Below are 15,499 nucleotides of genomic sequence, written 5' to 3' on the forward strand. Positions count from 1 at the left end.
AAGCGGGGGGGGGGGGGGCGGAGGCTGAACAGGTTTTCCAATATCTCAAAGGGGTCCAAGGCTAGCAGAAATGGCACAAGTTTTGAAACAAGAAATTGCAAATAATCTTTGGAAAAAACTTGTAATTCTGGTTTCACTTTAGGTTCGCAACCACTCTAGAGAGGTAGGTATACAGATCTCAGAATTTAGCTTTTCTGGTGCAGAATGTAGACCAACTCAGTGTAGAATTTTAAGGGTAAAATGCTTAATTACTTCAATTAAGTATATTTAATAAAGTAATTAAAATTACATTAAGGGCAAGATGCATCTTGCTTATTGCCACTCATTTTCAACTCTCCCCCAGTCTAAGAACCTTGCCAACAACTCACCGCACTTTCGTTGTGAACTGTACCCCTGTTTTGATAACCAGTGGGCGATCGGGGTGCATTGGCATGCAGGGCTGACGCTCCACCACAAATGCGCTGCAAGGGGAGAGAAGACCAACAGCAGTGAGACCTCGTGGGACCAGGGGAGAGAAGAGGTGTTGGCCCACATTTCCAAGCTCAAGAACAATATTTGCATGCACTGTTTCAGCAGCTCCCACCCTCACAGGACTGTGCTCTTCCCATACACACAAGAACAGCAACTGAGAATACCTCTTCATAAGGTTCCTGAATAACTCCACGATGCGCTCCTCCAACAAGGGCCGGTGCTGAACAATGGGGTCGCCCTTGTAGGAGACCTTCTGCTGGAGCTCTTCAAGCTTCTTTATTTGCTGACGTGTCTGAAGTTGCGACTCTGCCAGGGATGTTATCCTGGAGTTGGGGAGAGCAAGGCAACTCAACACAAAATATATTTTGAAAAAAGCATTTCCTTCTCTGATTGTTTTTTTGGAAGACCCGCATGATGCACTTGTTTTCTCAGGCTTTTAACTGAAATTAATTTTAAAGTGTTTAATTTGTTTTATCTCATGATATTTTTTTTACTTTGTGAAATTTTAACTGTTTTTACTCTGTTTTTTATTCGTTGTGTTTTAAAAATCTGTACACCACCTAGAGATGCACATATCAAGCAGTATAAAAATATGATAGATAAATAAAAGGAGAGATGGAGAGGGGGAGAGAGAGACTGCCCCTTGTTAACCAGACTGCCCTAATCTTACTATCACATGTGAACAGCTATTTTATTTATTTGGAAGATTTATATACTGCTTTTCAACAAAAGAAGTTCTCAAAAGACGTTTAGATAAAAAAAGGAATAAGATGGTTCCTGGTTGTAAAAAGCTTATAACATAACAGCAAAACAGAAAATACAAGACACACACCAACTGTCACTGGGAGGCATACCATACTGGAATGTATAGGGGCAGTTGCTATCTCCCTGCTAAATACAGGAGGACCTTGATATCCGCAGATTTGTTATCCACGGTCGGGTAAAAGACCTCGACATATGCCTGGGGGTGGGGGGGAAGAGGAAAACACACACTGACCTCGCATATCCGTGGAGTGGGTTGGGGTGGCTGGAAAGGACCATGGAGGTCATTTCTGGCCACCATTTTGCATTTCAGAGCCTCAAAATGGCTCTGTTTTTAAAAAAATTAAAGAAGCCGGTGATTTTCAGCTGATTTGGAGGCAATTTTGGAGGCACAGCACAACTCAGGGGACCAGCAAAGCATGGTAGGGAGCTTCCCCCAGCATTTCCCTTCAAAATCTGGCTGATTTTCTATCATTTCCCCATGCGATCCCATAGCCACAATGACTCGATATTTGCTGTTTCCATATCTGCAGTTGCAGCCAGGAACAGAAACCCCGTGAATATCAAGGTCCTGTATAAGATCACCACGACTTAGAATCATAGCAATTGTAGAGTTGGAAGCGATCCTGGAGATCTTCTAGGAAGAACACTGCTCAGAGCAGGAAACTGTTGCAGCATCCATGACAGATGGCCATCCAGCCTCTGAACACCTCTAGTGAAGGAGAGCTCACCACGGTGCAAGGCAGACTCTTGAACACCTATTACTGTTAGGAAGTGCCTCCTAATATGTAGCCTGAATCTGCTTCTGTGTAATTTCAATCCATTTGTTCTGGTCCTTCCCTTTGCAACTAAGAACCAGTCTGATCCTTCTTCTGTGTGACAGCCCTTCAGATATTTGAAGACCATCATATCTCCTGTTAGTCTTCCCTTCTTCAGGCTAAATATATCGCAAGCTCAGAGGACCCGGTTTCGAGATTCCACGCCAATTCTGTTGCCGTCCTCTGAACCCATTCCAGTTTATCAATGTACGTCTTCCAACGTGGTGTCCAGAACTGGATACAGTATTCCAAGTGAGGACTGACCAGTGCAGAATAGAGTGGGACTATTCACCTAATTGGGACACTATGCCTCCTGATTAGGGGGCGGGGGGCGGGGTTTGAACCCATTGGCTGGGCTGGTCAGTTTGACGAACCAGCTTGAACCTGTACGAAGTGGTTTGCGATTGAACCACTCAAACTGGCCTGGCTTGATCGCAAACCAGTTCTGCACATCCCTACATGGAACTACTTTACAACAAGTCAAACTATTGGTCTATCGAACAGGCAAGACTTGGGTATTGTAACTGATACTTGTTCTAATGATGAGATGGAAGTCCTCATGTTTTTTGTTAGTTTGTTATGTTTGTGGTTTTCTTTCTTTCTTTTTCTTTGTGTGTGTATTTTATGTTGTGAAAAATTGAATTAAAAGTATTTTTTTAAAAACTATTGGTCTATCGTAGCCCACTCTTCTGACTGGCAGCAATTGTCCAGGATCTTGGACAGGGGTATTTCCTAGTTTTGCCACCAGAGAGTCTAAAGTGGATGCCAGAGATTGAACCTGGCACATTCTGTGTGCAAATCATGTGGTCTATTAGTGCGCTATGGTTCCTGATAATGTAGAGGTTTTTCCTAAGGGAAAGCTGCACTTGTTACTGCTCCCTGTTGTGATCTCCACAGTAGGGTACTACTCTAGTTTTCTGACATCATGGAAGAGAAGTGGCTTGTGGGGGGAGGGGAGAGAAGAGAAGCAATCAGGCCATTCAGTCCTCACCAGTTTTCCAGGCGATCAAGGCAGATGTTGGGTGGGCCACCAATACAGGCAATCTGCTGCCTTCTTTTCCAGTCAGCCAGCTCTTCATCTACCAGTGTCTTCTGCACATATTCCATGGCCGACAAGAGCCCAGCCAACTCACTCACAATCCCCTAGGTGAGAAAGCAACAGACACATTCAAAACCTTCTTCTGCTTCATGCTTAGTATCCCAGATTCACTCACAACTCACTGACAGCCATGCTGAAGTAATGACTTGCATATGAAACAGCCAAACACGTAAGAATTTATGAAGCTGCCTGATATCACGTCAAATTACTGGTCCATTTTACTCAGTATTGTTTACACTGACAGCAGGTCTCCAGGATTTCACACTAGGCATGTGCCCGAAACGTTTCAGAGGCCATTGTAAAGGCATCCAAAACGTTTCGGCGCTGGGGCGGTATTCGGTGTTTCGGCACCGGTGGGTGTAGTACTTTAAGGGTGGGGGAGGGTGTACTCACCCCCCCACCGCGTTTCCCCTACCGGCACTCTAAATTTCAAGCCCCTCGGGGCAGCAGCATTCCTCCCTGCCGCTGCGTTCCCCCCGTTGGCTGGAAGTGGCCGGAAGTTGCGAGCGCACATGCGCCCTTCGTGCATGCGCGTGCCCCCTGAGGGGCTTGAAACTTACAAAGCACCGGCGGGGGAAACGCGGCGGGAGGGGTGAGTACACCCTCCCCCACCCTTAAAGTACTACCCCTGCCGGTGCCGAAGACCATTCGTGCACATCCCTATTTTACACAAAGATCTTTTCCAGTCCTACCTGGAGATACCAGGGATTGAACCTGGGACCTTCTGCAGGCAAAACAGATGCTCTACCACTGAGCCTCTTCCCTATGCCATAGACAAAGGGTTTTTTGTTTTCATCATCAGAAACCACTTTGAACTTAAAAATTCTAAAATGAGGTTGTTTGCCTATCCAGCAGTTAGGCACCCAGTGACGAGACACTGAATTAACGATCATGCTTGTGTGAATCAGCTGTACAAGAAGACAGTGCTTAGAAAATGTCTGCAACTTCACGTGCTGCAAGCATCAGTGTTTAAGATGGTGCAAGTTCCTAATCAAAGCTAGATTATTTTCTCTGGGACTACATATTGCAAAGCAAGGCACATCCTTCACAGTTTGCCTTTCTGGTGGGTGAAAAGCAGACTGCTGGAGGAGCACTCATCCAACTAGAGGGCCCTGGGCAGCTCAGGTGGGGGTGTTTGCAACTGGAGAGGAGAAGCAGAGAGAGCCTTTTCACAGGAACCCTTACCCTCCGCATTTGATCCAGTGCTGTCAGCATTTGCTCCAGCTGCTGCATCTTCTGCCGCGTAACTGACTGGTTGTTCCCATTCAGGTCTTGCATGTCTGAAAAGGACCCATAAGGTGGGGGAAGGGGGAGGGAACTCTTAATATACACATGCAAGAGGATCCTGTAATTTCCCAGGTGCTTGTCAACTTAATTTCTGTTTCTGGTAAATGATTTCTGTGTCTCTGTTCAGGATTCTGTTGCAGCTTTATTTTCTCCTGCACATAATACAATTGTTTCTCTTTGCTTCTTCCACCCCACCCCCCGGTCATCTCTTCCATTCATTTCAAAATTCTGTAACTTACCTTCAAACTTATTCATTCCATAGCTCTTGCCCATCTTTCCTCTATTTTCTCCATACTCTCCAGGCTTTACATTCTTCTGGTTATTTCTAGCTTCTCAAACCCACTATATCAAACCCACTATTTCTCCCCCTCACCCCCTTTTGCAGAAATGTATTCTGTTGGTTGTGTCTCTTGATCAACCAATCTATATTAATTCAACTAATTATCTTTGTCTAACATACACACATGCAACACAAAACCTTTAGGTCTCATTTATTTTAGTTACCCTATTTCTTTCTTTGGTGTGTGTGGGGGGACATCTACATCTATATATTTAATTCTCCAAGGCATACCCTTGGCTAACCCCATGTGTGGCAGCTCTCACAAGAGTTCAGAGAGCTGCCAGATAGGCTAGCCACAGGACGGGTGGGAGGGGGAAAAACGGCGGCAGTGGCAGCGGCTGGCCAGCGGGGGGGGGGGGAAGGGGGACAGTGTTGAGAAAACAGTGGTGCAGGTGAGCAGAAGGGGGAAGGAGGCGACAGCAGCGGGCGGGTGACAACAGCTGGGGGGGTGACAGGTGACAAAGTAGAGGTGCAGATGCTCTGCGCCCGGCCCAGCTAGTTTTCAATATTTAACCTAAATTATATTGCAAGCTTATCGAGAAGCACCTGTCTTTTTTTGTGTTTTGTAGGTACTTCACAAATAACATTTATTATTATTGGTGTAAAGTACTTAATAAGATTATACACCTTAGATTTAGAGAAGAAGTGCAGCTAAAGAAGAATTAAAATGGCTTAAGCAAAGTCTTACTTTGTCAAGCAGGCTTTGAAAAAAATAGTTTAAGAATATTTTGCAGGCACTAACAAGCATTAAAGTGGCATTAATATCTGTTGCAGAATTAAGCATCTTAAGAATCTCAGCTGTCATTTTAGAAAGTCAAGTTTCTAGTCTTTAGAGTTCTGAAGGAATGTGAAGAGCAGCATACATTCTCAGACTCCAGAGAAGAGCTGAGCAGCGACTTTTAGTGGCCAGTGAGAGTTCTCTGCAGCTTGTTCCTCTGAAACCACAAATAAGCAACTCTATGCAAATTTTCGTAATTCACTCAGGTTGAAAAAGTTGACCTCTTTTTGTATTAAGCTTCCCATACCAAACTTTGTATGGCAGGAACTGATGGGTCTGGAGTTCATGGTGAGAACTAGGGATGTTTCCCCATTGGGGAAAGGTTAAAAATGGGTTAAAAAACCGCCCATTTGCCCATCTCTTTTGTGACTTGGATGGTAAGTAGCACCCATCATGCCCTACCACCCAACCCACTTTGGTGTCCCTATGAGCTCCCCATGGGAAACAATGGGGAGCTCCTAGCAACTTCCCTATGGCCGAAACACTTGAAACCTTTCAAGTTTGTTCCATTGAAACAGCTGGCTTGACCACTGTTGCGGCAGAAGGCTTCAACTATTTTGAGTTTCATTTCAGGCTCGAAACCAAACGCAAAATCCACTTCGTGCACATCGCTAGTAAGAACTCTAGCCATTCTTCTGACTTTGATTCAAAAGGACCACTTAACCCTGAATTTAATGAGCTCCCATTTGCCCAAGTGTGAGGCAGCAGATGGAAATCTGTCACTGGATTTTTCTGACAGATGAATCCCTCTTTCTACTAAATGGCTCTAACAAGCTCCCACCTACCGCCTTGACTCTTCAAGGTCTTGTAGTTGAAGTCAAAGTCATCCTGGAGGTTTTCTACCACTTTCATCTTTTGCTCCAGGTCCTGCAAGAAAGCCAGGAAAATTGCAAAGGGGGTGGGTGGGAGTCAATGCTGCTGCAACCATTTGAAATTAAGAACCAATGAAGAGAGCACAACTTTCCCACCTACCTGCACCCTCTTCCTCACATCTTGCAAATGTTGCTCCAGCATCTGCTGTTTCTCTGTAACCACAGCAGCTGTAGGGTGATTGGCCTGTCCACCTTGCTGCAGTAAATATGGCAGGGTGTGGGGACGGGGAGAAGATAAGAAGCAAAAAACAAACTTTTAATCAAGTCCTCTAGAAACCTCTGATCAGCAAAGGGCTCTTTGCCCTGTCGTGTGAAGAATAAGAATGGCAGAGCCTTCCCTTTAACGTGCAACCTAGTTGCTCATCGACAGACACAAACAAAACACTTGAGGATCCCCTTTCCCACTCACTCTATCACAGATTACTATGTTTCCCCGATAAGCACCTCAGCTCACTCCCACGAGTAAACCAAGGCATTAGTATATAAATGTAAAAAGAACAAGGGATGAATTCTGATAGAATTTGTTATTTTTTCGCACTATTGTGTGAGGGGGTTAAAAGAGTGTTGCCTAGACAAAAACAGCTGAATTTGCATAGAGGAATGGTAGGAAGCCCCTGGGGGGCTGGACTGAGCACCCAGGCCACCAAGTGTAGACTATTTGTACACCAGCTCAAGAGAAGAGGCAAGTACAAGCTTTAGTTCCAGGGGATGCAAGCTAAATGAACTACCTGCTGTTTTGGGACTGTAGCATACTACCATTGTGCAGGTTAGTCTGTGAGAGGGCTAGTGTGTAAAAGGATCACATTAGGGAGGATGATCCACAGGTGGTCGACATGCAGTAGACCATACTAGATTTGACCTTTTTTCTGTTCCCTTCCAGCTGTGCAGTTCATAGTATGTGTGGAGCCCTGGTATACACATCATTGATGCCTTTGGAGTTTCCTCAGCCTCCTCCCTCCTGGCTTTCCTATAAAACCAGCCCTGAGAACAAGGATGAGATTGACAGGTAGAAGAGAAAAGCCCAGGACACGTTATAGCAGCGTGCTGTAACTTGTTTGGAGCAGTGCACGATCCTCGTCAAGAGCTACAGTTTCCTGACATACAGTGGCATACATTCCTGAACAAACACCAAGCTGAGGGCCCAAGGCATTACTCTTCAAATAAAGGCAAAAGCATGCAGAAGAGCGTGTGGATCAAGGTGTGCCTGCACGTGGAACATTCACAGTTGCCGTCTATTTTTTGTTTTGGGCTGGCCACTCCCTTATAGGGACTGATGGCAAAAAGCAGGACGAACACCACAAGGCAGCCTCCTCTCACCTGTGCTGCTGTAGCTGCAGTCTGCAACAGCCGATTCTCCTCCCAGAGGCACCGGGCCACGATGCGAGCAATCTCCATTGGTTTCTCCAGGTACCTGCTCTGTAAGACAGAAGCAAAATGAACATCCAGGAAAAGGGAGGTGCTGATTTCAATGCACAGCAAACGTTTTGAGGGTATTTTCATATAAGCAGTTCCTTCCGTTTAGCTATTCCTCACTTCTAGCCATCTTACTAGATCAGACCAGTGTTCTGTCACTAATCGCAGCCAGCCAGATCGGTCTCAGAGAAGGGCATGGCAAGGGGAAGCCCCAAACCAGCTTTTTCTTGTTGTATGTTCCCTTCATCTGGCATTCAGTGGTACACTTATGCTACATATGGAATATACTGTTTCTTCTTACTGGGCTGGTTTAGATGCCATGCAGAAACTTGGCACAGAGGGAAGCAAAGGCTGCAAGGCGGTTTTTCAGGAGGGTGGGTCGGGGAGCAAAGGCTTGAGCTGTGCACCCCCTGCCCCCGCTCCAGCTCCCTCTTGCTTGCTTCCCCTGCTGGAGCTCCAGCTGCTCCTTCCTGTGGCAGAGGCAAGGTGAGCAGCACATCCTCCATCTAGGCAGGTGCGCAAGAAAGCTGGCCTCCTGGAGGCAGAGTGAGGCCTGCTGCCTGCTCCCCCCAGTGCACGAAGACACTGCTTCCACTGCCTGCTCCCCCCAGAAGACAGATGCCCCCAGATGCCTGGGTTCCCAATGCAACAGGGGGACAAATGCCCCCCTGGCTCCCACCATGGGAGCCCACATGCAGAAGCACAGTGGAGTCTTGGTTCCACGAAATATCTTCTAGCCTTAGGAGCAGACTCTCCCCACTCCCCTGCCTGCCTGTGAGCTGGAAGAATTCTCCTTCCGACGTAGGTTAGAAACAAACTGAAACTGGTTGCAACAGCCGAACAGACCGATCTTGGCTTATCCTAATCAAATTGCTTGCAGATCTAAGATCTAAACCTAAGTTGTGAAGTGAAATATTCTGTGGCCTAACCTTTCAGGACTGGGTGGAGAGATGCTGGAAGAGTGCATGAGTGAGTGAGTGTCCTTACACCAAACCCCAGAAGCAGGTACAAAGCTTTTTGGAGAGCTGGCGTTGATTTGAATAATACAGTAAGAAGACATTTGTTTCCCTTTCCATAAAGTATGGAGTTGTGCAGTGTAAAAGAAATGCTGTGCTGGTTTCAGATTGGGAGGCACCAGAGTGAATAAGTATGCCAGGCACCCAACAAGAGCAACCGAGAATTTATGCCCCACTGGATGTCATCGTAAAAGCTAAAATAAGCCTTACATGGGTCACATTCCCAGCTCAGGACTCGGCACCTCCTTAACTTGGCTTGTGGAGCCCTGATACACATCACTGATGCCTGGGCAGGAGGCTGAGGAATCTCCAGCCTGGCTTCATCTCAATCCATTTGATCAAAGTGCTGGTCAAAAAAAGTACTGTATTTACCTGAATAGAAGATGACCCTGAATTTAAGATAACCCCCTTGAAAAATTGTTAAACAGGTTATACTTACATTTACCCAAAAGGAACAGGACTCTGAATTGAAGATGATCCCCCCCCCCCCAATTCTAAAAAAAAAATTATAACATCCAAGAGTGTGGCAAAAAGCCAAGTCTCGGATTCAGGTAAATACAGTACTTCAGACTTTCCCTTGCTAAACATTGAGGGTGTGGAGGCAGACCTTGGCTTGACAGATTCTTTGCACAGCTGTCCATAACAGCTATCAGCTGACAATCTAGAAGTTGGAAAGTTGCTAAACCAATCACCTCAAACATAGAAAAAATTGAAAGCTGCAGCAGATTGTGTTTCAGTGCAAAGACATTCTGGCTGCTGTACCGCTTAACGTACTGCTTTTTTTTTTTTTAACTGAGTTGTATTGAACATTTTCTGCAAGCCTCTTTGACCATACTTTTGGATGAAAAATAGGGATATTAAATATTCCAAACACTTCATTCTAAGCAGGGCTGTATGTGAATGCATGTGCCCGTGTGCAAAGGAATTTCAAATTCTGCATTATTGTTTTGCAGTCCAAATACAGTGTGCTAATCAGATGCACTTTCACTCCCTCTGCTCAGCTTGCAGAACTAGGAAGTTACTGCATTTGCAGATCTTTTGTCTCGAGTGCCATGGGCACAACAGGAAGGGAGTAGTGATAAAGGGAGGCAGTTCAAGGAGAGGAATTGGTGTCTCTGCATATCCCTCAACTCAGAAGATGCTCTATCCAGCCTTCCCTCTGGGGTCAGGATTTAAAATAGACCACTTCATTTCCAGATACTACTACTTAACATTCAAAAAGGCTAAAAACATGCTGTTTAAGAAGAAAAAGAAAAGAAAAAGCTGGGAGTCTCAAGATTCTGCAAGACTGATTAGATGCAGCATGAGAGGATACATCCTGTCATTACTGGCCCTGTGGGCTCCTCATCTTAAGGACCACTTTCTCCTGCATGAACCTGCCTGAGAATTGAGAGTGTTAGCTGTCCTGTCTTTTCAGAGGTATGATTGGCAGGGCTCAAGACAAGGTTTTTGGCGTTTTTCCAGTGGCCCCCAGGTTGAGAAATACCCTCCCTCATTGTCTATATATCACCACCAAAAACATTCAGACCGATGCTCTCCTGTTGATATTGCTCTGCTGCTGGTATTACTTAGCTGATTTTTTTTTGCTGTGGTTTTTTGCTGTGGTTTTTGCTGCTTTTGCTGTGGTTAATTGTTCCTTTATTTAATTGTTGCAGCAGACTGTACCCTCCTTTGGGCACCTCATGCAGAAAAGCTATATGTATAATTAAATACATAAATAGTTTTTTTAAATATAGGTAGTATGATCCCACCTTTAGGGCAAGATTGGTCACAATTTATTAAAATCAGTCACAAGAGACAATATAAGTATATGGATACATGTGAACATGCACCTCACGGGGAGAGGAAAACACGGAGTTGTTTGTAATTCACTGGTCTAACTTCGTGTTTGTGTTTCCCTTACATTGTAAGTTGTTCAAAATTGCATGACCAATTTATTCCCTCTGTGCATTATGAATTCAGTGGACTTCAGCAAGTCACACTCATTCAACCTTCCCATTTCCAAAATGGGGGTGTTAATTCTGAACTACTTTACAGGGCCATTGTAAGGGTCACTGAGACAAGAGTATGTGAAGTGTTTCGAACACTTTGAGGTGCTATATATATATATATATATATGCCAAGAAGTCAACAGTAGTAGTTTCCCTGCAAACCTCAGGTTCCCTTCAGGAGAGGTCAAAGTTCAATCTGGGGCCTTATTCAAAATAAAGCATGGTTCTCCTATTGAGCTGGGGCATCTCTCATTCAAAAGGAATAAAGCTAGGAATCTGTTTTGAGATGCTGAATGCTAACATTCTCAGATACTTAACATCTCTTCCCTCTCAGACCTTTACAACATGAGTTGGTGTTCAGGGGGTTCATGCAAGAAGGAAACTCCCAACAACAAAAATCCATCTTGACTACCTGCAAGAATTGCTTAATCCGACGCAGATTGTGCTGGTAGAGGACATTGGATTCCTGTAGGAAACGGCTATACTGCTGGTCAATTTCACCCAGGAGGTTGTGGAACACCAATGTAGCATGCGACTCCTTGCTGGCTGCATAGGCCCTGTAGAGATTGAAAAGAAAAAAATAGATGTACACAACAACCTTAAGAGCATTAAGACTGAAGAGGCCAAGAATCTAATCTTAGTTTAATTCCACAAATATTGTTCTCCATTAGAACCAGGAAGAAAGAATCATTAGTGTCAGGAAGCTTCTGTATGTTATCAGAAGACAGAAGGCTTCTCTGAATTTCCAGCAAATTCCGTAAGCAGCACACACAGGAATGCAAGAACATACATTCAAGAGGTGAAGATACTTGGGAATCTCAACATTTCAGCCAGCATTTGCATTGCATTCTTAAAGAAGTTATTGGGTGCCGGTTGGAAGACCACGAAGTCTGATGTTTTAGCATTTTAAATGGTCAACCACTAGTCTGTAGGCCAAATTTTACCTTCCCCACCACCACAAGCAATTCTGTCAAACTTCAGCAACCCTACCAAATTTTAATCAAGTTGGGATAAAAACTGAACCCACAATTTTATCTGTAAGAGAAAAAAAGAAATCCAAGTCACACAAGAAGAAAGAGAAAATTCTACATTTTAGTGCTACATCTCTTGGATTTTGCAAGTAGTTGCCAGATCTACCTGAGCACATAGTTCCACAACTGTGAAGACTTTACTGCTAGGTGGCACTACTTTTTATTATGGATCCTGACCATTCATAAGAGGGTCAGTTTCACATCATAATTCACAGACGACACCTGGACCAGTGTTTGCACAACAGCAGTCCACTGAGAATCTAGAACCTAGCCACCCCTAACCAAGAACTTTAAATTTTGGTTTTTCCTGGGCCACAAAATTGGTTTCCACCAAATACCACTGTGGGGTCGCTGTGGCATCCATGCACGGCCAAGCCCACATGGGCTGGGTAGCACAGTCGACCTGAACATAGCACTGGAGGCCAGCAGCACTTCTGCCGAACTGGTGGTGGGGATGTCAGGGGAATTGGAGAGGACAGAAAGCACAGGCATTGTGTGTTCTCATAGGAACTTGAGCTCTCACAAGATGGGAGTTTGATCTTTGATCCCCAGTGAGACTTGCCACTCCTATCAATGGATATTTATGAAAGCCAGCAGGAGAAAGCAGGAGGCTAAGGAGCCCTGTGAAAAAGTGTCCAGCAAGCCCAGAGAAAGGAGAGGTGGGAACAAGGTGCTTACAAACTCCCCGCTCGCTGCTATCTCCTGGTCAGCAGCCAAAGCCATGCAGTGGCAGGAAGTGAGACTGTGCCTTTCCGTGTCCCAAGGCTTACCGACACCTCTATTTTCCCAAGCCCAACTCTGAAGGGTTCTAATTGAAGGACTGCATTCGAGTCCGACCAACTTGTGCCTACACCGAGAAGCTCAACAACTCACCAGTCCTGGCTCTCTATCCAGGGGGCAAGGAACTGCCGCAACTCCATTGGAAAGCTGTCGCTGTACAGTTGGTGGAGCTGCTCCAAATACCGTGTGTCCAGCTGCTGCAGTTGGTTCCACTGTGTCATCTTGGCAGCTGACTCTGAAAGCCTGGGAACAGAGAGACCAATGTTTGACATGAACAATCTTTCAGTGCGCCACCACCAAGATAGATATCTGATGTTCAACTCTTATGTGCAAAGCACAAAGTGGACATGTTAGTTACTGAGAAAAGCAACACGAATGGAAGAGCTGTGTCGGGCTCCAAAACTTATAATTTATTATCAAAGGAGGTTTCAGAGGATAAACCAACCCAGTTAATTACATCCACATCTCATCTTGTTAAAAGCACCTTCGATGTTCTATGCAAAAGTCATAACTAAGTCCCATTGAAATTAAATGGGACTCAAGTTAGTCAGAACTACCTTGTCTCATTTATTTCAGTGGTGCTTAGTCATGACTAACTAATCTAGATGCTGCCAGTGAGTCCTGCCAGTCCTTTCCCCCCCAAAGCCGATATACTGATTTTCTCATATCTGATCTAAAGCATCTAACATACACAACCACGTATTTACAAATATAGATATGAATTATCTTCATTCATTTGAGCATCACTCTCAATGCAACACTGGAGACATATACACAGGGATCCACAAGTTTACGTTAGCTCACCAGCTAGCCATTATTTGTGGCCACCACCAATCTCCTCTCAGATCCTTTTCAGAGACCTTAAGAGAGAAGTGGGTCTTCTGTCATTTGCACTGGGATACAGAGATGGCAAGAAATGGGGAGCCCTTTCCTACAGCTCAGAATGGATCCTTGCTGTTTCTTTGCTTCTCAAAAATGCAGTGGCTGGAGCATTATTTGTGGTGAACACCAATTCCCTCTCTCCTCTCAGATTCTTTTCTGGCACACAGGCAGAGGCTGTACTGCGCACGTGTGTCAAGATAATCAATGGAAACGCGCAAAAGGGCAGCTCCATTCCGGCATAAAGTTGTGCAATGTGACACCCATCCAATGGGTGTCCCATTGTGCAACTTGATGCTGGAGTGGAACTGCCTTAATGCACAAGTTTGTCAACTGTGTTTTTATGTGCACAGCAACGTGGGCCGCAACCACCCAAGTCGCATTGTGCAGTACATGAGCCCTTATTTTAAAGCCAAAAGTATTAAATGGGCCTGTACACATGTGTTACAAAACAGTAGCAGCAGTTCATGGCAAGATACATCTATCTTTCTTATTTGCCCTGCATTTAAAAAAAAGGGGTGGTGGGGAATAATGTATATTACGTTACTTTAACCCAGCACTCTGTTCCCAACAGTGGCCAGCCACACTATAATAAATTCACAGGCAGAGCGTGTTGTCTCACCACTTACTCCAACAATCAGAGGTACACTGCCACTAATTGTAGAGGCTCCATTTAGCTATCCATTCATAGGCCTATCTTTCATTAATCTGACCATTAAGGAAACTTGTATTCCCTTAAAAAAAAAAAAAAAAGTCAGGGAACTACCCTGATTCTAAGCAAAGAATTTTATTCCTCCTAATATAGGTCACATTTGCCACATATGTCCTGTATCTTTCATTCCAATGAGAAAACTAAATTAAGGCAGCACACAGGAAATCCCTTTCCGTTTCCAAGAAGAATAATCTGAAAACTTGTGGCAACACAGAATAACCACAATGTCAAATGCTTTGGAAAAGCAGAACTTAAGTAAATAAATCCGTTATGGCACACCCAGACCCAACATGATGAAAAGCCTGAGCTAGTCTTCATAGGCAAGGTATGAGCTTTGCCTGGCAAGTTCCAAAGGCCAGACAGCTGGATTTACTGCAGTAAGTGAGCCTTTGTTTACAAGCTGCTGGCCCCAATGGAAAATGTGTTAAAAGCTTTCTTTCTGTTTAGAAAATGGCTTAAGCGTGCGCTCATTTTTATGTACTTGATTGCCACCAGAGTACCTACCATGGAATCAGAACTGAACAAATGCAAGAAGACCACGTGGTCCATTCAACACTGTCTCCCTCCAATCAGTTTATATAATCCAGTAACCACACTGCAAAGAGGCATCAGCACAGCACATAGCTCCAGATGGGCAAGAAAGCCAAGCTACACCATACATTCATGGCCAGATAAAAGACAAGCTCTTCCCTATGAGTCTATGGCACTTCTGACCTGGGGGAAATCTAGTAAATGCACTAAAGCAAAGCAGCAAGGAATCCAATCCAACTCTTTTCCATTCCTCTTCTGCAAGCTAATTCATTTGCCATTGGATGTCATCCATCACCACACTTACAAATTAAAAGAATTGAAGGCAAAATATATCTTGTCCACACATGTGAAACCAGGAAACAATGAAAAGAGTTCAGAGGGATAAGGATAGGAAAGAGCGCCAGTGCAATAATCTGAGGTTCCCAAGAAAAGAGTGCAACAACAAAACCCCTTTATCTAAAAGCAAAAACCTAATGAAGATAAACTGTGCTCAAAGTTAGTGGTGTATCAGTAAAAAAGTGAGCAACTAAAGAACTGCAAAAGGCTATTAAACTGGAATAATACACATTTATTATTTATTTAACACATTTCTATATTGCCCACTACCAATGTCTCTAGGCAGTTAACAACAAACACACATTTTATATAGAAAATTTAAAGTTAAAAATTATAATTCAACTAAATTTAACATTTATGTTGTGCACATGTTTCTAAAGTGC

At 44.4% G+C, this 15,499-nt stretch overlaps 1 protein-coding gene and 1 long non-coding RNA gene across 7 annotated transcripts in view; one reads left to right on the forward strand and one right to left on the reverse strand.

The window, feature by feature from the left end:
* Positions 1-2,717, forward strand: part of LOC128329794 (uncharacterized) — a 39,845-nt gene extending 37,128 nt beyond the window's left edge. The window contains exon 2 of the long non-coding RNA XR_008309794.1: positions 1,767-2,717. This is a non-coding gene — a long non-coding RNA (uncharacterized LOC128329794). The remainder of the gene's footprint in view (positions 1-1,766) is intronic.
* The window catches only part of STAT3 (signal transducer and activator of transcription 3), a 48,529-nt gene that overhangs the window by 13,625 nt on the left and 19,405 nt on the right, over positions 1-15,499 (reverse strand). For 5 of the 6 annotated variants that reach the window (XM_053261484.1, XM_053261480.1, XM_053261481.1 and 2 more), the window contains exons 2-10: positions 12,752-12,901; positions 11,260-11,404; positions 7,745-7,843; positions 6,528-6,623; positions 6,341-6,422; positions 4,336-4,430; positions 3,043-3,194; positions 636-794; positions 369-461 (exon numbers count right to left, since the gene is read on the reverse strand). In XM_053261484.1, coding sequence (XP_053117459.1) covers positions 369-461; positions 636-794; positions 3,043-3,194; positions 4,336-4,430; positions 6,341-6,422; positions 6,528-6,623; positions 7,745-7,843; positions 11,260-11,404; positions 12,752-12,879 — 1,049 coding nt within the window. In that variant the 5' untranslated portion in view covers positions 12,880-12,901. Of the gene's footprint in view, positions 1-368; positions 462-635; positions 795-3,042; positions 3,195-4,335; positions 4,431-6,340; positions 6,423-6,527; positions 6,624-7,744; positions 7,844-11,259; positions 11,405-12,751; positions 12,902-15,499 lie in introns of those variants that run through there. The other variant, XM_053261485.1, reaches the window with a different exon arrangement.

Source organism: Hemicordylus capensis, chromosome 6, assembly GCF_027244095.1.
Source record: "Hemicordylus capensis ecotype Gifberg chromosome 6, rHemCap1.1.pri, whole genome shotgun sequence".
Lineage (NCBI taxonomy): Eukaryota > Metazoa > Chordata > Lepidosauria > Squamata > Cordylidae > Hemicordylus > Hemicordylus capensis.